The following is a 22,340-nucleotide window of genomic DNA, read 5'->3' as shown; positions in this document are numbered from 1 at the left end:
GCCCTGCCGCCACAGCCAGGCCTCCAAGGAGGTGCCCGCGACACCGCAGGGCAACGAGGAGGAGGCCGAGCTGCTCCCCCCGAGGCCCCGGGCGCGGTGACTGCAGGCTCGGTTCCTCACAAGCCCTGACCACCACCCCGCTCGCTTCGCCCGCCCCGGCCGGGACCTGCCGGGGTTGGAGGGGCCGCACCGCCCCCAGCGCGCATGCGCCCCAGCAGCGCCGCCGCCGCGCCCGGGGAGGGGGGAGCGCTGCCGGCCGCGGAGCCGAGCGGGGCGGCATGGCCAGCCTGCTTCCCGCCGCCGCTTCTCCCGCCGGCGCCGCCTCCCGCAGCAAGAAGCGCCCGGCGAGCCCGGGCACCGGCGGCGGCCCCGCCAAGAAAAAGAAAGCGACGGCCCCGGGTGGCTCGCAGGTAATGGTGGGAGCGGGCGACCAGCGCGCATGCGCCGCGGCAACCTTCCCTTCCCTGTCCCGCCCCCTCGGCCGGTACTGTCATCGTTCCCGGTACCGCTGGCTATCCCGGGACACGGCACCACCTCCCGCCTGGCTTCCCGCAGCACTCCTCCTTCCACACTGGAAGCTGCCGAGCCCCGGAGAAGGGCCGACCGCTGGGTGCCTTCCTAGAGGCCGCCGTGTCCCTCGGGCTGACAGGTCCCTTCCAGGCGCTGGAACGCCGAGTTTCGGGCCGCTTCCTTCGCCCCGATGTATCGTGGAGATTATGTCCCCTCGATGTGTGTAGCCGGACCGGTGGTGTCGTTCTCACGCCTTCCCCGGTCGGATGTGTGGGTCAGAGGCAAGGCTTAACCGGGATGCTGCTTTTGGAAGCACGGAGATGTCGAGTGTGGTGGCAAAGTGTGTGGGGACACAGGCGTGCGGTGACACTTGCTGATCCAGCTGCCCCGCAGCTGTTCATTGTTCCCCGCGCTCATCCTTCAGCTTTGTGCCTGAGTTCTGAGCACACCCCCCCCACACATAAACCTCTGATTTGTGCGCAGTTCTAGGTAGCTGGTGTGTCACGGAGGAGACAGGAATGCTGGACAGAGCACAGTTCAACAGCTGCTAGTTCTGCTGTGTGCAGCTCGGGTGGCCTTCTCTCAGTTGGGCTAAGTGGGCAGAAGAGTTAAAAGTGAAATGAAGATGTAACTTCAGAGCCTGAGTTTTGGGGAACAGGGCTAGGGGAGAGAGAAAGGCTGTTAGGGTGAATTTCTCCTGAACTCCAACCCTCAGTCGCAGTGGGTGGCACAGACTCTGTTTCTGCATCGCGTGACACCGCCACCCATCCCCAGTTAATGTCTTCTGCCTCTTGATGATGGTAGAATCTCATGCTCCAAAACTAAGTCCCAGAAAGTGTTCAGAGTCAGTGTGTATGCGACACCTGTATAGATGCCGTATATCAAGGTTTACTTCTTCAAGAAAGATTTTGGTAGCTAAAGTGGTCAAAAGAGGGTTGGAAAAAACGACTGTCTTTTTTCTTTCCCCTAAAAATGACTCTTTTTAGTCATATTTCATGAACTATAACAGTAACTACAAACTATGCCCTACTGGCTAGTCAGGTTGCTTATTTTCACATGAGCCATCAGATCAGGGGAGCATTTATGCATTTTTCAGCATATCTTCTCTCCAGGCAAACAAAAGCCATTGCGCACATACCAGAGCGCAGACAGAAACCCTTCCTCGTTTGAATGATCCTGTTGTAACACTTGTTTTCATCCTGTGGCTGTTCCATGGTTTCTCCTCTGGTGGGCTTATCCCTAGGAGAGGGAGTATGCACCGTAGTGCTTAATTTCACTAACAAACTGCACCACATCATGTTTGACAGCTTTTTCAAGGTGGAATACAGATAACAATCTGGATTTTCCCCTGTGGAGCAGGCTGCTCTGTGCATGTGTGTGTGTGTGTATGTAGATATAAAACATTATATATTTATATATTATTTAAATGTGTACAGAATAATTTATATTTAAAAAAATTCCCCAAACCCTTCCACCTTTAGAACTGTTTCTGAAGTTGATGCCAAACTAAAGCTTGTGAACAGCTTCCAGTATTATGAGCCTTTCTTACTCAATCTGGGTTTCAATAGTGTGTGATAAACAGTTTTTGTAATTCTTCTCATAAGTGATTTCAGTGGAGAAAGAAGTCATTTCTCAACACTACGTCCGAGTCAGTGTATACGTTCTTTGACTTCAGCAGTGAAGATCAATTCAATAAGGAAAATTAAAAATGAGTCTCAGAAAAAGTGTAACCTCAGTAATGAGACAAGCTCGTTGATCTTCTAACAGTCTCATTCAATGTTGTTGACTAGCTCTGGAATGAGGCAATTCAAACAGAAATGAAATGAGGGCTTTGATTTTTTTTGAGTTAGAAATGTTGATCATTGAACACCTTCTTCTGCTGTATGTTATTTAATCTCCAGCAGTCCTTAAAAGACCTTGGTTAATTGCTGAGTAATATACTTTTCCTGGATAAGGAACCTGTGACACAATGAAACAATAATTCTAGTCTAATGAGTTATTCAAAATGTAGCCAGTCAACAAGCACTTAATGCTCTCTTTTTTTATAATATACTCAGTCTTTAAGTGGCTCAGTCAGTCAGGGACTAGGTCATCCATGACTTAAATACTTTTTCTGAATATATTATATACCAAATATCCAATCATTGTGGAATTTTTTCTTTATTTTTTGTTTATTTTTTAACTCTAAACAAGTGACATTCATCTTGTAGTCTGATTACACACTTTTCACGCACACCACTTTCAGCACAAGTTTGGAGGTCACATTTATTAATCTTCTGACCATTCACTTTGCTAATTAACCCCTTTGATATTTTTACAGCATTTTACAACCTATTTTCAGCCCTTTAGAAGCTAAATGTATCCTGCTCAGAATTAAATGGTTTCTATTTTAAGCAAACTGACATTCTGAAAGGGATAGAGAAATAGTGAATTATTTCCTTAGTTAAGTAGCAAACTACAGGTAAGAGAATCTCTACTGACAGGTTTATAACTAACTACTTTCAGGAGTCACTTTAGAATCTGGGGACTCTCCATTATATTAACTAGTAACTTTTGCTGAGAACCTTGTGCCAGCCTATGTGAAAATAAACTCCACATTGTTCCAACTGGGAATGTACCCACATCTCCTGTTCCATCATTGTGAAATTAAACAAAAAAGGATTTTTGTAAGTTCTGCAAATCACATAGTTATTTTTTTCTTTTGTGTGCTCTGTGTCACAAGTAGCTATCACAGTGCTCATCCTGAAAGATTTGCCAATCTGGTAAGAGTGTAAATTTGAAAAATGTGCTTATTTTTAATATAACAAATTTGCTTAAGCATAGCAATGTAATCAACTATTTTGAGTAACTGTGTGTATCCTACAAGAAGGCACACAGAATTACACAGCATACAGATTTTTTTTAAGCCCCAATTTGATTATGTTTATCCAGCACGTGAATTGCTACTTTCTCTAAGACACACTTTAGGAGCATTACCAAGAAACGTTCTTCATCATTTGGTTGGAGCATGGTGCTCATAACACCAAGATTGTGGGTTCAATCCCCATATGGGCCGTTCACTTTAAGAGTTGGACTCAGTAATCCTTGTGGGTCCCTTCCAACTCAGAACATTCTGTGTGATTTGTATGAGTTACCGACCCAAAGGTATTGAGTCATGTTTGTTTTGGAAGCACATTGTGCTTAGGGCTTGTCAGTCATGCCAGCAGAAGGAGACACATGCTTTTTGGATATAATGTCTGTATTTAACAAATGTAAAATTAAAAGTGAGTTTACAGGAAAGTATGATTGCAAATTGGTTACTTCACTTTCATTAGCATTACACAATTATTCCTCCCATACTGTTGTGCCACTGAAAAATACTTCAGTCTTTGATGCAGCGATGTTGAGGATTATTATGTATATTAAATGGTAACATTAATGTGTCAAAACCAGTGCTGTGTAGTGATTTACACAGCATCATTCAGTCAGATGTCCCTGCCCAGTGGTTCCCAACAGCTGCTGTGCTGATTCAGCTCCCCTGCTGGTTCTTGTGTGGACTTGTCTTTAATTATTATCACTTAGCCTGTGTTAGAATCTTTGACACTGATCTTAAAATGCCACTGGTTCTTTACCGTAATGTTCACACCATTATTTTTATAAATTGTACAACAACAAGAATCTTTAAAAAGAGTATGTTCTAGAAGTAATTAATGAAACTAAATGCTTGTCCATGACATCCAACAAGCTTAAAGATAAAATTTCCGGTAAGATAAGAGAATGATTTGGAAAAAAAAAGTCTCTGATTTTGTCATAGGACAATTAAAGAGAGAAAATATGCTAAATATTGTGGTAAATCGTTATTTGCTTACATTATTTGTGCAGCAATTTTATACTTAACCTGATGAAGTATAATAAACACTTTACTTTGAAAAAGACATCATATTTTGTCTTACATTTTTAATTTATGTAAACTGCCCTGTAAACTACAGAAATACACAGAGAATACTTTTTGCTTCCCTCCTCTCCATTGCTGTAACAGCAACAGATCTTGGTACCATTTAGAAAATAAAGGCCGAACTTCTGTAGTGATATTTAGAAGTTATTAAATATATGGATTTTATCTACAGTTAGGATTATTTCAGCAGTATTAGTAACCTTCATTTTATGTAACTAGCTCTGATTTGTATACTTAACACTTTCTGTATTTCTTGTTCTATGCTTAAAAACAGAAGTTATACAACAATATTAGAAAATAAAATGGTTTAAAGTTATCATCTTCTTAAATAAACTCTTCTAATATACAACATGAAAAAACCCAAGTGACTCGAAGATACACTTAGAAATCCATTTTTACTCTAAAGGTAACTGAATTATGATTATATATCATAAACTGAAGATCATAAGATTTCAAAGTTCTGATAGAGAGCTGTAAGTTCAACAAGTGTACTTAAATTTATACATGGTTGCTGTTACATACTCAGAAGCTGCCCACTAAAAACAGAGAGCTTACCCCAGTACATAAATGGCATGGAATTGGACCCTGAACCATCAGTAAATTTGATCAATTCTCCTGTTACACTATTTTACCAAGTCTATAACTTTTAGTAGGAAAGAATCAAATCAGTTTAAAAATAACTTGTTTGTTTTAAAGAGTCCATTTGATCTGGCTGTAATTTCCTGGAAAATGAGGTTAGGGTGAAGGATTTTAAGTACGGAATTGGTGAGTACCACTGCAACTAGTGAGGTGTTCTCTATGTTCTGGGACATATATCTGCTATAGTGCAGCATGGCATAATAATTATATTAAAAAACCTTATGACCATTCCACGTAAGACCTTCTATTACAGAAGGTAGTTGGAAATTTAATAAACAAGTAGTGTTTAGTAGTGCCTGAAAGAGACAGAGGGAACCTGACACAGCATGATAGTAGGGAGATATAAATACAAATGTATTTGTCAGTTTATTAAAAAGCTATCATGTCATTATGCATTAGACTACACTTTTTGTGTTAAAACATCTCTCAACCTTTAAGATTATGACAGTAAATGAAAATATGTGAATTTAACCAATGAAGCAGTGCCAGTCTGAAGCTATTGCTTACTTGAAGTGATATCTTTAAAAGAGATAATGTGTTCCCATGGGATGTTAATTCAAATGTCATTAAATTGATTTAAATGACACTTTAATTTGATAAAGTATAGATACCATGATACATTGCAGGTGATTGCTAGTTACTGATAAGAACTGCTAAGGTGAGCTCTTCAAGTTCAGCCACTTGCACACTTCTTCCCAACCCTACCCAAGAGTCTTGGCTCTTACAAAACTAGCAGCCACTTTAAAACAAATTGGCATGTCTCAACAAGAGTTTTAGCAGGTGGCATTTAAATTTGGATAGGTATCCCACACGTAGGTAACATACTCTGGCATCACACTGCATGTCACCAGAGCACTGAAAATCCCCCAAACCTACAGTTCCCTGTATGAAGCTCTCAGAGGGTCACTGCTTACATCTCCTAATCCTTTCAGACACTGCACCACAAAAATACTTCCTACAACAAAGCCGAAAGTGAATAGCTGAAATACTCATCCAAAAAACCATCTTATTTTCTGGCAGTTCACTAATGAGAGCCAGGATTATCCAGTTTTTGTCACTTGCACATTTGAAGTCAAATCTGTTAAAGATCCAGAATCTCTCTGGTGCCTGATGGGGAAAAATAGTAATTAAAAGACAATTAGCAGATTTTCTAGGGAAATCTGTCAAAATTTATGTGTATTTTAAGTTTAGCTTCATTTTTAAAAAGGGAATTGTTTTTATAGAGCAATCTAGGTTAAAATGGAGACTGTCAAAACAGAGCTAAGAATTGACTTTACTTGACATTTATCACATTTTGAAGGCTTCAGATGATCTGTAATTGTAAAAGTATGTGAATTTCTAAACCATACTGTGCCTGTCTCAGAGAATTATCTAGCCCCCAACCAAATGTGATTAGACTTTAAATTTAGAGTAAACACAGATGGGTTATGTTGTAGAAAGGCAAAAGCACATGTGTGTTGGCTTTTACTATGGGTGTCAGTATGCTGGTGTCCTGGGTTTTTTACTCTTCTCCACTTATCCTAGTAGATAATTTTATTCTTTCTTTTAGCTAACCAGAAATGGAGTTTTACTATGATCACACCTAACTTCAGGATTAATAATAAACATGGAAGAAACTTAGGAGAGTTAATAAAGATGGCTCACTGCTTCTATCGTAAGGAGTTAAAATAGGACGGGTTATTTTTTGAGAAAGAAAGAGCATTCTAAAACACCTCATGCATGTACTTTAGAATGACATTTTTTCTGAGAGGTAGTAATCCTGAAAAGTGATCTCAGAATCCAGCTTGTTCTTTAAAAGGTTCAGATTAGCAAAAGAAAACATGGAATAACTTAACTGTCTAGATAGTGCAGATTTAAAGAGGTGTCAGACTGTTTTTCACTTTTTTCTAGAGTGTAATTCTTGTGTTAGGTAGTAAGTTCATTTCTTGCTATAGCAAGGCGCTGGTAGTTATGTCAATGTATTCATTTTGGATTAGAAAGGCTAATAGAAATATTAGTTTGGTAACCTGGGAGGGTTTTGAGCACATTTTTCAAACGTTCCAAGAAAACAAATTTAAAGGTTGGCTGTTTATATAGACCTGCAGAAAGCCATAAAAGTTGTGACACTCACTGCGTTGTGAAATACACCTGGCCTTGACAGCAGAATTCATATCCATGAACAGCATCTGTTGCCTCACTGGAAAGCCTACCTGCAACTTCCAGAGGCTCAGTTAGGCAATACATTAGTTTGTCCTTATCAAAAAAGAAAGAGTCCAAGTCTTCTTCTATCTTCTTCACTGTTATCCTGCTCCACAAGTCTGAGCTGCATGCTCCTGCTTCCAGCATCACACCAGCTTTGGTACTCACCAGACCTGTTCCCACTGATAGAGGTCAGAAGTCAGAATAACTTACCAAAGCTTCCCCCTCTCCTGGAAGCTGCATTGTCTCTACTGCACTGATGAGCTGAACTGATTCACAGGGAGTCTAAGAGCTGTTGGATGTAGCACAAGGAAGAAGCGTGACCACGTGGCAAGGAAAATCACTTTTCCTTGGGAATCATTCAAGTCTTTTTTCAAATCGGAAACAGCAACTTCCCAAGTTAAATACAGAGTGACTGCTTAAAGTTTAGTTAGGTATGTATCAAGTAGACCATGTTTGAAGAAAAGGTTACTGGCATCCCAGGAGCACAGGGGATGTTCGTCAGGCAAGGGAGAAATTTATGTGAAAACTCTAATCATTTAGGTGAAAGAAGGAGGTAGTCAACATCCTCTAGGAAACTGTGTTAAGTTTGTGTGCCATAAAAGCTTTCTATTGAGTCAGTATTGGTATGCAGTCCATCCAGAAACTTGTCTTCATTTTCCAGATTAACAGGTACATTTAGTAAAAGATGACCCCTCTGTTTAAAAACTTTGTTACATTTATACCCTGAAACCATCAAGACTGCAGCAAAATACTGCCGAATTGGGACATGCAGAAATTAGGGCAGTAATTAACATGAGTTATATTGACTGCTCATGAAGAAAAGTGCTTTTTGTTAATAAAACCAGTATTTTCTATTTTGTAGGGTATTGATTTCTATCCAAGGAGATGGAGAGCTGCACAGAGACCTGTGCAATCTCTGCTCTTGGAAGTATTCAAGACCTGCTGGGACAAAGCCCTGTAAGTCTAGACTGAGGTCAGTTTTGACCCTACTTTGAGCAGGAGGTTGGCTAGTGACCTCCTGAGACTCCTTCCAGCTTCAGTGATTTAGTGTTCCCATGTCAACTTTCAGACATTTGATTTATGTGATTAAGATGGGTGTGTCCATTCCCTACAACAAGCAGTTGTACACTTGTTCCATGGGCAGGTTCAAATATGAAAATGACCACAAAATTCAATGACTACATTTAGACAGTATTTAATTCTCCCTACACTGTAGCAATGGTTTAAGTTTTCGTAGAACTGTTCTTCCCTGGAAAGGACAGGACAATATTCTTACAGCAAAATTAACTCTTAAAATCAACAAACTGGAATAGGAGAAGGCAATTTTTCCTTGACATGTGCAGTGTATTCAGGCTCCTCAAACCAAACTAGTAATCTGGAAAGGCTTTATTCCTTAAATTGATTACCTTTGTTTACATAATCTAGAATTAGCAATTCTAGTTTGAGTCTCACATTAATGACCTTGAATTTTCTCAAGTCAGAAATTCCATTTTCTTGTGAATTTTTGTTAAACCTATATGTTGCAGCCAGAATTGCCTTTTGTTACAGATATAGAATTGCCCTTTTTATTCTCATCCTTTTCATATGTCCAAAAGGTGTTTTTTATTTGCTGAATAATTCATTGTGGGAAATGTCTTGAAATAGAATCCTATTAAACCCACCACAAAATATGAAATACTATGTTTTTCTCTCACCTATTATAGTGGATGTGATACCAAAACTTCACTAGTTCTAATGTAGTGGAAAAGTCAAGTCTTTTAATAATAGTTCTGTTCTGTTTCAAGTCCAGCAAAAAAGGCAGTCGGGATAGAAGTGCATAAGCAAAACTCTGAACTGTCTGGCGCTTTTCAGATCTGCTGCAGTTCCTCAACTTCAGTGTATAGTATCAGGGTGAAGTGCCACAGAACTTTTATAGTTGAGTAAACAACCACCTACTTGTGCAAATGTCTCTGCAGAAATATTTCAGAAATTTGCCTTGAAATTAGCTCTACCATACAACTCTCTTCTCCCTTTTCCTCCTGAGCTGCCTCAAAATAGCCTAAAATAAATACTTGTATTACCTTATTTTCATCTAAATTAGAATTTGCCATATGTTTATTTTAGTTCAGTCATCAGGGTTTTTTTTTTCATTATCCAGTTAAATGTAGGTATCTGTAGGATAATGCACCTACAATTTTGCTGAGTACAGGAGACCTGGTGTTCTCTTCAAGCTGGAATGATTGGTGTTAAGTTTACTGGATGAAGGAAAGTGAATGCAGTATTCAGGGCATGTGCAACCAGATTTTTTGTCTCATAATATGAGACAAACAATAAAGATGGCATTTGTAGTCTGAAGGATTTTAAAAACTAAGGTATAATTTCTTTTCTTGTCTTCTTTAAAAAACCTTTAGGGCATCTGATACAATTACTACTCTGATACGTTCTGTGATGCCTTTGATAACTTTTTGAAGGTTTATATAAAGAATGTTTCTTTCCATTCTCAGTTCCTGTAGAAGTGGAATGTTCCATACATCAGTGTACCTAAACTTTGTCTTTCTGAGATAGTGTTCGAGTATGACTGTCTTATGTACCCGTACACAAATGGAAAAACCTTCTTCTGAGTAACTTTAGACTGCAATGCAGTAGCAGTGTAGTTAGCAGAAATGAAGTAAAATTTTTGTCTACTTAAAGGGACAAGAAAGACAGAAGAAAGTGATAAAATGTGTAAAAATTAGGAAAAATGCATAAGTAAAGTTTTGTTTTCTGTATAGGTTTTTCAGTTAGTCCGTAACATCTTGAAGGTAAAATTTGACAATTCTAATCCCAGCATGTTTTTTCCTAAGCAAAATAGATAGAATAGGAGCTCTGAAAGAAAGATACACTCTGTTTTTACTTGAAACTAATTAATAGCCTTTCCTTGAAGAAATGTTGTTTTGTTTTTCTTTGTTACTCAAACATTGTTTCCTGTCAGAATGGATAATGTTTTACAGAATAAACTACAACCAGGAAACTGATTCTTTTTCTTTTTTTTCTTTTTTTTTTTTTTTTTCCCCCAGAAGAAATTACTTTCTCATCAGTCATAGGAGCCAATAGCTTTTTGCTTTGCTTGTCCCTAATTCAGTCACATGTAGATGAATGGACTTGGATCCTTCTTCTGCCTTGGCTGAAGCCTGTTACTTGACAGAGGGATTCTGGTATGCTCCCTGAGCAGCATTATAATGTTAACAGCACATGAGCATATTGTAATCCTCCACTCTTTTCTCCAGAAATACTTTGACCTTAACTGTTCTGTATCAAATGATGTATTTTAAACTTTAAAAAGCAGTTTAGTCAAAGTCCTTGACTGAACTGAATTTTTCTCATAGAGAAAGGAACGTACTGGCAGTTTTTATAAAAATTCAATTGTGATTTACTGTAGTCCTTTTTGCTAGTATGCTTCCATCCATTTTCAGTCTTAAAGCTCATCAATTTAGAAGCCCTTTTTTTTCTCTAGAGGGATCAAAATACACTGTTAGCTGGGCTCACTTTTACCCTTGGTGAAAGTATGACCTGACATGTGCTTTTTGATTCCATATATTCTGAAAGTTTTAGCTCAGAGGTGCTTTAGTGCACCATTCAGCTTGTGAATTTGTCCAAGTTACAATTTTCTTAATAAAGAAAACTGTCAAGCTTTATAAGCAAGGAGTAGTCCCAATCCACCAAATGAAATCTAAAAGTAAGAGATCCTTGGCAATTATTTAAGCCGAAGGCAGCTTTGTGGCAAATGCAAATTAAAGCAAGCTTTTCTGGAATAGCGTGAAGCTATTCACAGTTGCGTCCCAATTACATTTTATTTGAGGCTTTTCCCCACAGGAAACAGTAATTTTTTTTCCTTTAAATATCTGTAAGTTATAAAACTTTGCCTATCACAGTACTTGAAAGTTTTAAATGGAAAAACGTGTTTGGCATCTGAAATCTCCTGAGAATAAATCCAAGTTTTTTATTGAAGCTTGTTGGTCTTTTTCTGTGTTTGATAGTTTAATAATTTTGAAGAGAAGAAAGTAAACTTGAGTTTTTCTGAATTATTGTTTTTTTAAGTGAGCAGTACCATTATGAAAGGAGATCCTGTGTCATGAAATCGTTACATTTTTTTCCCCTAGGTTTTTAAGAAATGTTTGAGAGGTGGGGAATGTAATTAAAATTTTATTCTCCCTTTGGCTGCATTTTTAATTTTCAATTCAAACCCTCACACAGCATAATAGAGCTTTGCGTTAGGGTGTTTTATACCTCTATCAAAGTGACTAAAGTAATTAGTATTTTATACATTTTGGTAAGTATTTTGTCACTGGAAGCACCAGTGCAGGTGAATGATAATGGTTTGAAGCTCAGGCAATGACAGGGCCCTAAATGAGAATGTCGCCTTTTAATCAAGAGCACTTGGAGTCTATGGTATTGAAATGCCCTACAGAGAGCATAGGAAAGCCATCCATCACTTTGTGACAGTCCAATCTTTTAGTGCATGAGTAAAATTTTATTCAGCCTTTCTAAGGCAGTTGAAATGTGAGATGTTTTAACTCACCTCAAAGCCGCTAAAGTTCGAAAGCATGAGGTAAAGAGTGCTATCTGGACATCGCATGTCTCTTTATGTATTATCTTTATTTATTTAGATTGCATTGGAATATTTTCCAAGTCCTGCTTCAGAACCTCCCTCCTAACTCTTATATACTTAATAGCAGAGATTATAGCTAAATTTATTGGTATGTTTGGAGTTAATTTGTGTAGTTGATTAATTCCTGATACTCAGCAGAAATACTCAGCAAGTTGGAAAGAACTACTGCTTTAGGAAGGGCAGATTTTGTAAGTCTCGCACAGATAAGTAGTTTGGCATGTTACTCAGAAGTCCTCTCGGGAATGCTTAGAAGAAGTACATTTAGTAACACGTACTTGGAATTATAGACTATTATTATAATAATCCAACAATTTAATTTCAAGCTTTGTGTTGTTATATTTGCTTTTAGCAACCCTGCTTCATCTTTCTTTATAAGTGAAAGCAGCAGTAGCATCTGAGCACAATGTGGTAATTTAAACAAAAATATTTTTGTTGTCAGGCCTTTGGGAGATTTACTTTTGATGCCAGTAGAAGCAGAAACCTATACTGGGACTTTTGTCTTTTGAGATGAGTTGATAATTATTAAATCCACTGACTTTAATGGGTTTACTCCCAATTTACACCATATACATGAATATATTGCCAGTCCTACTAGCTGCTTGAAATCAAGGACAATGATCTGCACTGTACTTCATAGCTGGTTTCAGCTGGCTACTACTCAGGGATTTTTTTGTTTAGTAAATTCAGTTTTTCACTGCCCTGTGGAACAAAATTTGCTGTGAATATGCAAAATTAGGGGGCTTTCCCCTTCTGGCATTTGAACATTTTCAAGCTTAACTACTTTTTATCCTATCCCAAAATAAGGTAAGATGTTCTGTGAAAGGAGACCATTCCTAAAATGCTACCATGTACCAGAGTGCTGAGAGAGAAGAGGCTGGGGAAATTTTATTTGGCTTTATTTTAGTGAATGGAAGGAAGAGGAAAAAGGTTTTTCCTGCTGAATGCAAGAACTAGTAAAATGCAATTAGATGAGGAAGACTTGTTTATATATCTTACTGAATAAGTTTCCAACAAACCCTTCTGTCACAGACATGGAGTTAACCTTGTTCAATAGAGTGCTGTTTCCTCACTCTTACATTCTGAGTCCTCAGTGAGTTTGCTTTCAGAAATATACTATGGTAAGAATGTTGGCAATGAAAAATTTTTTTATCCATCATTTTAACTTGAGCTTAAGCACATCTAATTCTGACACCTTTCTCTATGAATTATACCCAGCAATGTAAAGAGCTGCATTTTTGTCTGCCAGAGGGTACGTGTTCAAGTTTTAATGGCTCCTGTCATGTCATCATGCAAAGTTAAATGATTTAAATATTCAGAATGTGCAAGAGCATGAGCCAGCCTTGTTGTAGTGAAAGCTAATATATTAATCAAACAGCTTAATATATGTTCCAATATGAGCAGTATTAGCTGGCAGTCCGTTAAATAGCTGACATTCAAGATCTACTCCCAATTTTAAAAAGTCTGCTCATATCATCTCTGCTGTCATCTGGTGACATTCGTGCTCTGTTTCCATGTGGCATTCTCACTCACTGTAATTGTCTGCTAGTGAAAATACAGGTATTATCCATCGATTTTATAAATTACCATTTTCTTCCCTGGCTGCATGCCACAGCTCTGTCAGGATATCACAGAACTTACACTCAACTAAAAGCTGAGTAAATTGTTACAAGTTGGATATTGCTGCTTTAGAAGTAACCTACTACAGGAATAATTAGACATATGCCATTATTGAAGCTGAGTTAAAACAACATTGTAGTAGTATTGTGATTATGAAAATCAGCTACCAAAAGTAAGTAAAAATAATATAAACTGCTTATTGAATTTCATATACAAAGGTTGGAGACAAGTGGATTCCTCAGTAAGCCAAACTGGCTGCTTGGGGCAAAGTCATCACCAAGGGTGAGGGCTTGATTTAGAACCAGAGCCTTCTTATTACTTGTTTTTCAGCAGTGACATACTGTCCCTAGTCATCACTGTGGGACAAAGCCAGCATTTCAGAAATACTGAATGCAGAAAGAGCACCAAACCAAAAGACAATGTATGTAATCACCTTCATCTAGAATTCCTGTATATATATATTATACTGTTAAAAATAACAGATGAATGATTTGCAGCAATGTTTTCAGTATCGTTTTTACTTCCTTAAACTAGAAACTCCCTTTCCAGTTCTTACGGAATTTATTTATGGATTTAAGTTTTCTTTTACCAGCACACTGTTCAGTTACCTTCTGTTTTTAAATTTTGTTTTAGAACGTAAAACTGTAACAGCTAGCAGAAATGGCCACTGGTTATCATTGTGTACCTGCAGCACAAATTCTTTACTTTTTTCTAAGCCTTGACATGCATGGTATGTGGTGATAGGATGCCAGAAATGCACATATTTATGTCTTTGACTTTTCTATTTCATAAAATCCTATTAGTATAAAATAATAATAATAAAAAAACTTCTTAAAAAATATAATCAAAACAGAAATAGGTAAGAAATGATACTTCAGAATATATTGCAGAGTTTTAATCCTTGCTGGGTAAAAAACCAAAACAAAACAAAACAAAAAACAAACATGAGTCAAACAAGCACTTTCATAAGCTAATTCCACCTGGTATTTAGCCCCATCACAGGCACCCATCCCAAACCCCACAATGTTGATTCCACCTAGAAACAGCCAAAACAAAGAATTCAGCTTCTGTGGTCTACAAGTTTTTCTTGTTCTCTCTCTAAATAAAACCAGACAGATGGAGCAATCTTTGGAAATCATGTGAAAACCTCTGCAGTAGGGAATTTGGAACAAAATATATTAAAAAAAATTATTAGTTCTACCAAAATCCAATATTGAAAGTAGTATATGAACAGGCAGCCTCCCAGCATGGTTTCTCCCACTACAGACAGCACATACAGCAGAGTCCAAACTAGGCTCATTCCTGGGGTTTGGCTTTACTCAAAAGAAACCAGTGTTAAGGTAGCAAAGCTCAACTTAGGTCTCTTCTCCAGGCTTGGCTGCTCTTACAACAAACTTATTAGGACTCCCAAGTGTTTGCTGTAGGTTTTCACTGTCAAATTTTTGCTGTCAACCAAGTGAAGTCCTCAGCCAGCTTCCTCCCTTGGGTGAATGTCACCTAGTCCTAGTACATACCAGGCAGGGCAGTGTCCCATCGAGCAGGGATGCACTGAATACTCAATAGATAGTCTTGTGAAAAGAAATGCAGAATAGAATCTTATCCCCTCACTGTTGCTCTTGTCTGTCTGAGGTGGGATAGAGGTTGCCAACCAGTCACCCTGTGGTTGTAGTTAAAATTCAGCTAAAGCACATAAACACAACTTTTCAGAGGGAATAAAGTTGCACAAGTGGTCCTGTAAGAAGCCTGTAATTGAGCTGCTGCCTATGATTTTTAACACATACTATTCCAATCAAGCTTGCTCTGTGCCTGGGGGATACTGGGAGGAGGAGGAGAACAGAGAGGGGTAACATGAGAAGATGTGGCAGCGTGGACTTCAGTTAATGGGAGAGGGTGAACATAGTTACTGATGGCTTAGATTAAGTCTTTACTGCAGTGTTTTTATCAATATGAGGTAAAACTAGCATAAGCATGTTCAGCTGTACTGAAATCACACCTTCATTTTCCCATGCAGGTATACCCTGTAAATGGAAAGCCACTCCAAAGTCTTTGTTGCTATAATCTTCAAAAGACTATGGAGGAAAACATATACTGCTTAGTGACTAATGTAGCACAAATTCCCTGTAGCCCTAGTTACATAAACCACCATTTGAAAGACACAGTTTAGTTATAAAGTGCACGTTAAAAGCTGCTCTCTCCTTGAATTGTATATTGAATTCCCCATAAAGATTGTTTACAAGATCAGTTAAAAAGAAGTTTTAAAGAAGCTTTTGAGAGTTTCAGCACATGGTTACACCTTCTTTCTAGCCCCACAGCAAAGCATTTGGGATTATCCTAGAACTCTAGGGGTGAGCCAGTTATCTAAGAGACTGGCTGGGTAGGGAAAATGTGCTGGGGATTGGCTGTGAAATGGGCAGGAAGAAGAAGTTGCCCCCTGCCTGACGGGGGGTTACAGCACACATTGAGTAGTGCATGTTCCCTGGTGACAGGCACTTCCTCACTGTGCTCATGAGGCCACCATCACTTCACAGGACTACAAAGGGAATTTGAATTCTTCCTGTTTGTTTGTCCCAAGACATGACAGTGAAGAATGTACTGTCTTCCAATCTCCACGACCAAGAAAACAACCACATTTGGGAGAGATTTGTTCAACTGATGTTAAAAGTTAAAGATTACCTTTACTGTGCAGTAATTGTTCACTGAGGAATCTTTTAACAGGCTGTGAATAATGGTTTGTGTTATCACCGTATTATTCACTTTCAGAAAACATGAGTTTTGCAGTATGAAGGTAGATCCATATCCCCTGACTTTAAAAAAACTTTTCCAAAAACAATCCTGAAGCATTACATGATGTTTCGTATGCTTTTAATCCTGGCATTTAAAATGTAGGGTGGACAAATTTGTAGGTTCTGGAGACACTTGCACTTTGTGGCTATAAAGCTGCAGAGGATATCAGCTGAGATTTCTGCAGGCCACATGGAAAGAGCATTTTAAAGCTCTGTACTCGCCAGAGTTCACGGCTCTGTAAAGTAGCACATTATTCTGGAAGCAGTGCTTCTACTCAACTCTTTAATGTTTTACCAGAAAGAAAAGCATATTAGGTGGGTGTGCCTCTTCCATACTGCCACTGCTAAAAATCAGAGTTTTCATACAAGCCACATTGAGTGAGGGAACTGGCATGCCCTCTACAGTATGTCTTTATCTCAGTTCCCAGCATTAACTGGGATCATAATACTCAGTATTATTTGCTTCCCAGTCTATCACAGGGCTCTGAATTCATGGTATCAGTTGCATACCTCAGTGGTATGCAAGCTGCTTTACAGTCCTACACACCAGCCTGGACCCTTTGTCTTGGAAAGGAAACCCCTGCTCTCAAATTGTCCATGACAGATCCAGAAGTTACTGCTGACATTATTTCTCTCTGGGACTGGAGGATGACTTGGGTGTCCATATGACCTAGAAAAGCAAAAGTTGTTGCTCCAGATCATAGAATCATAGATCATAGAATAGATTGGGTTGGAAAAGACCTCCAAGATCATCAAGTCCAACCCCTGATCCAAGTCCAATTACTATGTCATGGCACTAAGGGCCACATCCAATCTCTTTTTAAAAACCTCCAGGGATGGTGAATCCACCACCTCTCTGGGCAGGCCCTTCCAATGCCTGATTACCCTCTCTGTAAAGAATTTCTTCCTAACATCTAACCTAAACCTCCCCTGGCAGAGCTGGAGCTCATGTCCCCTTGTCCTATTGTTGGTTGCCTGGGAGAAGAGACCAACCCCCACCTGGCTATAACCTCCCTTCAGGTAGTTGAAGGGAGTGATGAGGTCACCTCTAAGCCTTCTCTTCTCCAGACTAAACAACCCCAGCTCCCTCAGCCTCTCCTCATAGGACTTGTGCCCAAGTCCCTTCACCAGCCTCATTGCTCTTCTCTGGACCCGCTCCAGCACCTCAATATCCTGCTGCCTCTGCCACTGTGCAAGGAATACTGGCAAAACCAAAATCAGCATCTGGCCTGTAGCGAAAGTTAGCCCAACTCTTAGCAGCACTAATACCTGAAATCCCTTAGGGGTTGGTCCGGAAAAGAAATGACGTATAGAATTTACACTGAGGAATTTTCCTGCCAGGGAAGAATTCCTTACTTTCCTTCCCAATGCACTAGCAAGATTAGCACTGAATCCACACAGTGTAGTATGTAAGTATATCCAGCTACAGAAATTAAGGACTCTATTTGTAAGGAAGTTTCTTACCCTTTACTATTTAACTGTTTTTATTTGCTCTGTCTCACTGTATTAGTTACTGTTTTGAGATACTGGTGAAATGCTACTCAAAGACTGCTTCATAGAAAGCAGAATACTTAGGAGAAGATCACTGAAGGGACAGAAGTGATAAAGTAATTATCTGTAGGATTGGATTTAACACAGACCAGATGGTACCAAAGAAGAGGCAAGAACGCTTTGAAGAATAACCGTGAGTGCTGATTCCTCCGCTTAGAGAATTTACACTGATAATGAGCAGTATCAGAGATAATTAATTCATCAGAAGTATCTTGTATCTCAGGCCTTGTCTTTCTTAAGACTGACTAACATTGCTGCTGAAATCTGAAGTGCTGGAAGCGTGCATGTGCAAGAATATACTTTGAAACCTAGAAACTCATTGTCTAAAGCCACTTTACTCAGGAGTTATGAAGGTATTTCTTCTGCTGACTGCCACATAATGTACGTGTTTCCAAACATCTATCTGCATTTCTTCTGTTTCTCTGACAGTCTCTGCCTTTTAATGTTGTCTGTCCTCTTAATGGAAGAATCAAATTTAAGGTACACGCTTCAGTGTTGCTTCTGCTGATGTTATTATGGGAGTATCCCCTGTGCTTACAGAGTAAGACTGCTGTTTTGAAAGTAGATTACTTTTATTAAAATATTTCATTTTATTAAGGCACTAGAAGCATTTGTTTTATACGACACTTTCAGTATTTAAGACTTCTCTTTGCTGTGTTAAAAACAGGCACTGTAGAATCACTGAAGTATTTTCCCAAAGAAGAGTTCAACTTGCCTAGTTCTTAATCCTGTAATTACTTATGCATGTAGTTAAGACTAAAAACACTTCCTTTGTAATCACATGGAGAAGGATATGATGAATCATGGCCTTTGCTATATAGTCTCAGTGTCTAGAGGTACTCACGTAAGTCACAAATAATAATGATCCTTTTTTCTCCTACCTAAGTAAGTATTGTATCAACACAAAAAGTTTTGAATACAGGTTTTTACAGGAAAATATGTTTTGTTCTAAGTATTATCTATCTGAAGGTAACATAAAGGAACATTTTAACCACCAATTCAGTAAGTATTGACTTAGCTTTTAGCCAAGCTTTTTGTTCTCCAAGTGAAAAGAAAAAAATCAAAGTATGATATCCTATTGACTAAAATACTGAACTCGAGGACAAAATTCTCATTGGCTTTCGTATAGATGAGGATTTCACAAGAAATCTGTACATATGTAGCATGGGCTAGTTCTGGTTGTGTGGAGACTTACAGGCCACTGACAAAATAAAAAACAACATCAACTCAGCCATGCAGAACTATCAGAAATTGGTTAGAACACCGCACAACTTTTTTAGCATTCCAGTCACACACACACCTTCTCCAACTGCTCTTCCTGCTAAATAAATAAACCATAAAAGAACCCTAGAAAACCCTATAGCACCCATGTAGATTTTATGAGGCTTGTATATAAAAATAATATATAATAATGTACTTTTTCTCTCAGTCCTCACTCAGGCACAGTTGAAGCCAAGGATGAAGTATAAAATGATTAATCAATTTTTCTTTAAAATCTTGAGAAAAAAACTTTTTATAAATTTATAAAAAACTTTTTTATAAATTTATTAATATTCCTATTAATACTTTATACAGAACATTCTGAAATAGATCCAGTGTACATTTCTGCAGTTTCGAGTTGCACATGCTGTCTTGCACTTTATAGAGATGGCTTTCATTAGTGCTGAAGTAAACTCGGTGTGATTTTTACTCAGTAGGCTTTGGCCACTCTATCCCCCTCTTCCCCTTTATGTGTCAGTTGTAAATTGCTTGATAAATGTTTCATGCTTCCTCACTCTTGGCTTGCAACATCTTTAAAGATTCAAAAGACATAGGAAGGCTGAAAAGGCAACAGGTAGGTAATACAGCAGATGGCTCTGTCTCAAGTTAAACTTGCTCAGAGTAACAAGCAGTAAGATTGTATTTTTTCTGCAGAGTGCAGGGGGAGAGGCCATGAATGAAAATAAACTTCTGAACACAGACTCCAGCGCAGGATCAGTGGAAACTACCGTCAAGCCCTTACCATTTAAAGATCCAAACTTTATCGTAAGTATATTATTTGAACTATTTGAAATTCTGAACTTTTCCCATAAAACGTTAACTAGGATTCCAGTAACCATATTCCTAATGTAAATATTAACAAAAGCAGCTTAACAGTCAAATCAAAGGTTGACAGTTTTTGAAAAAATTCACCTAAAGTCTATGGTCCAAAGTGCAGACTATATTATAGCATGAAAATGGCATTGGTCCAGAGGCAGAACTGCTATATTAAATTCTGGAACAAAGTCAGAAAACCTGCTAGATCCAGGTAAGTGTGGAAATTTTATGATGCGGCATCTCACAAACTACCAAAGCTAGAGAGGAACAATTAACACGGCTGTGAAAGGCAGGAATCCCATGTTCCAGTTCCTAGCCAAGGCAGGCTGCAAAGCAATTAAACTAGAAATCAGCCCGAGAGTCAATACCAAATGGCATTTTGCTCCTCTTCTGGTCCTTGACACTCTTAACAGAGTTGTGGTGTCTTCTTAAAGTCATTGCTAGGTTTAGAAGCAAATGCCAGAAGAATGGCCTGCCGGCATTCAGAGTCATTTTAATGCTGACAGCTGATGAAATACAGGCTCCTAAACACTCTCAGGTTTAAACTGGGGGAGAAGGTAAAGGAAGATTATAGCTAGTAATGCTGTCACTGCTAGTTTGTTTTTAATATCTTTTTATCTTGCTGTGCCAAAGCCAACTCCTTGGCACACTGTACAAATGCTTTCTAGACAAGCAAACTTTTCAGACTGCTGGTCCTAAGCCAGTACTTAGAAAGAAGGATTTTATCCCAGATTTCATTCTGCATGAATGAGATACAATATCTCACAGCATAAACCCTGAGTAATTGGGCATCGGGCAGTTGACTAAGTACAGGTTTGGCAGGGGGTATAAAATTTATCTTTGACATGCAAGTCTCTCTATGTCTGCTTTGCAGACAACTTCTGTCATGGGAGGGGCATTCAAACGACCGTATACTTTGCTCACTAATCCTCCAGCAAGCACCAGCATCTTTGAGAAATGGGGCTTATTGGAAAAGCTCCTTTTGTGCCCAGGGACATTCCATGTAGCTTCCATATAGGATTTAAATAGCCAAGAGGCCTTGTGCTGAACTTTCAGTTCTTAGAGGATGTCACTATTTCCAAAGAGGCAATACTAATGTCTGCATGCTTGACATACTAATGAATGTACAGGGCCTTTGGCAACTGCTGCAGAAATAATAGGCAGTTATAATAAAAAAATATGAAATTGTCCTCTCCAGTACAGTAACTAATTTGAGAAGAAATGCATTGAGTTTTAACTAGCATTTCATTGGTATGACCTAGTAGTAACAATTTGGATGACTTTTTGCATCCTTTCACCTAATTTGCATTAAAAGGAAGAAAATAAATCAAATAGTGTCTATCTCTCATACGTATGCCAAAGTTTGAACCATTTGCTCGCAGCAGAGGATATACTTAAGAGCATAGAAGAGGGGAGAAATTACCTTTTCCTAAACTTTCTGAATGGTATTTACATCCCTTGACAATGGGGAAGGGAAGAAGACTTTCTGACAGTTGTATAGAGCAATATCTGCTATAGAGCAGTAGCTCCACCTGTCCTAGCGCCAGCTTTCTCTGAACTTCACTAGTGCAGAAATAGCTTGGTACATATACCTTATCTTAATATATCTTTTGCCTCCAAAAAAATGCTTTTAACAGGGTTATTTAGAAACCATTCACAGCTGAAGACTGTTTGCAGAACTTTGCTGAGTTTCTATGAGACTCATGTGATAGGTAGTAATTATTAACAGAAATAACGACTCCTCAATTGTAAGAACGTTTTCTTTTCTGACACAGAACTGTAAATCTGTGTCCTTTGATCATGTGGAAGTATTACAGTATGTTGTGCAGCTTCTGTCTCTGGAGGGACATAAATAAATTAGTCTTTAGCAATCACATTTGATAACTGAAAATACCATTATAGTACTTGTGACAAGCCTTCCATTAATGTACCTTTCAAAATGCAAAATTGTCTTGGCAGCCAACATTCTATTTATTATTCTTTTTCTATTATTCTGTCTTTTATCCTTTGAAAGAAAAATAAATTTTCTAGAAAGTTTCTCATAGTATTTATTACATTTTGCAAGATCAGTTGTGTTTGCTACAGTCATGGATAATTTGTAAAAGAGCTAGAACTTCACCTCTAATATGCCATAAAAAGGAGAGAGAAAATTTAACTGTGTAATCTCAATTTCAAACACAACTTCAGGGTAATAATTTCTAATATGAAGGGAGTACATACAGAATCCTAGAATCTCAAGCTAAACCTAACCACATTGATTTTTTATTTCCATGTAAAGAGCAGATTTTAATTTCCCTCATTTAATCAAAAACATAGAAGCTTTGACACAGTCCAAAAAGCTTTGTTTTTCTTGCAGCCAAGATTAAAGTATACAGTATATTATCCTACTGATGAAATAAGTGAGGATAACAAATCGTTCATG

General features: G+C 38.5%; 1 protein-coding gene across 1 annotated transcript in view; it reads left to right on the top strand.

Annotated features, from left to right (window-relative positions):
* Nucleotides 1–245: 245 nt before the first annotated feature.
* Nucleotides 246–22,340, top strand: part of INO80C (INO80 complex subunit C) — a 29,131-nt gene continuing 7,036 nt past the window's right edge. The window contains exons 1-2 of the mRNA XM_027881884.1: nt 246–410; nt 19,757–19,867. Of these exons, the coding sequence (XP_027737685.1) occupies nt 279–410; nt 19,757–19,867 (243 nt within the window). The 5' untranslated portion in view covers nt 246–278. The remainder of the gene's footprint in view (nt 411–19,756; nt 19,868–22,340) is intronic.

The sequence above is a fragment of the Empidonax traillii genome, unplaced genomic scaffold, assembly GCF_003031625.1.
Source record: "Empidonax traillii isolate 1590-97213 ecotype Southwest subspecies unplaced genomic scaffold, ASM303162v1 scaffold98:size2021230, whole genome shotgun sequence".
NCBI classification, from domain to species: domain Eukaryota; kingdom Metazoa; phylum Chordata; class Aves; order Passeriformes; family Tyrannidae; genus Empidonax; species Empidonax traillii.
This window is presented reverse-complemented; position numbering and strand designations above follow the sequence as displayed.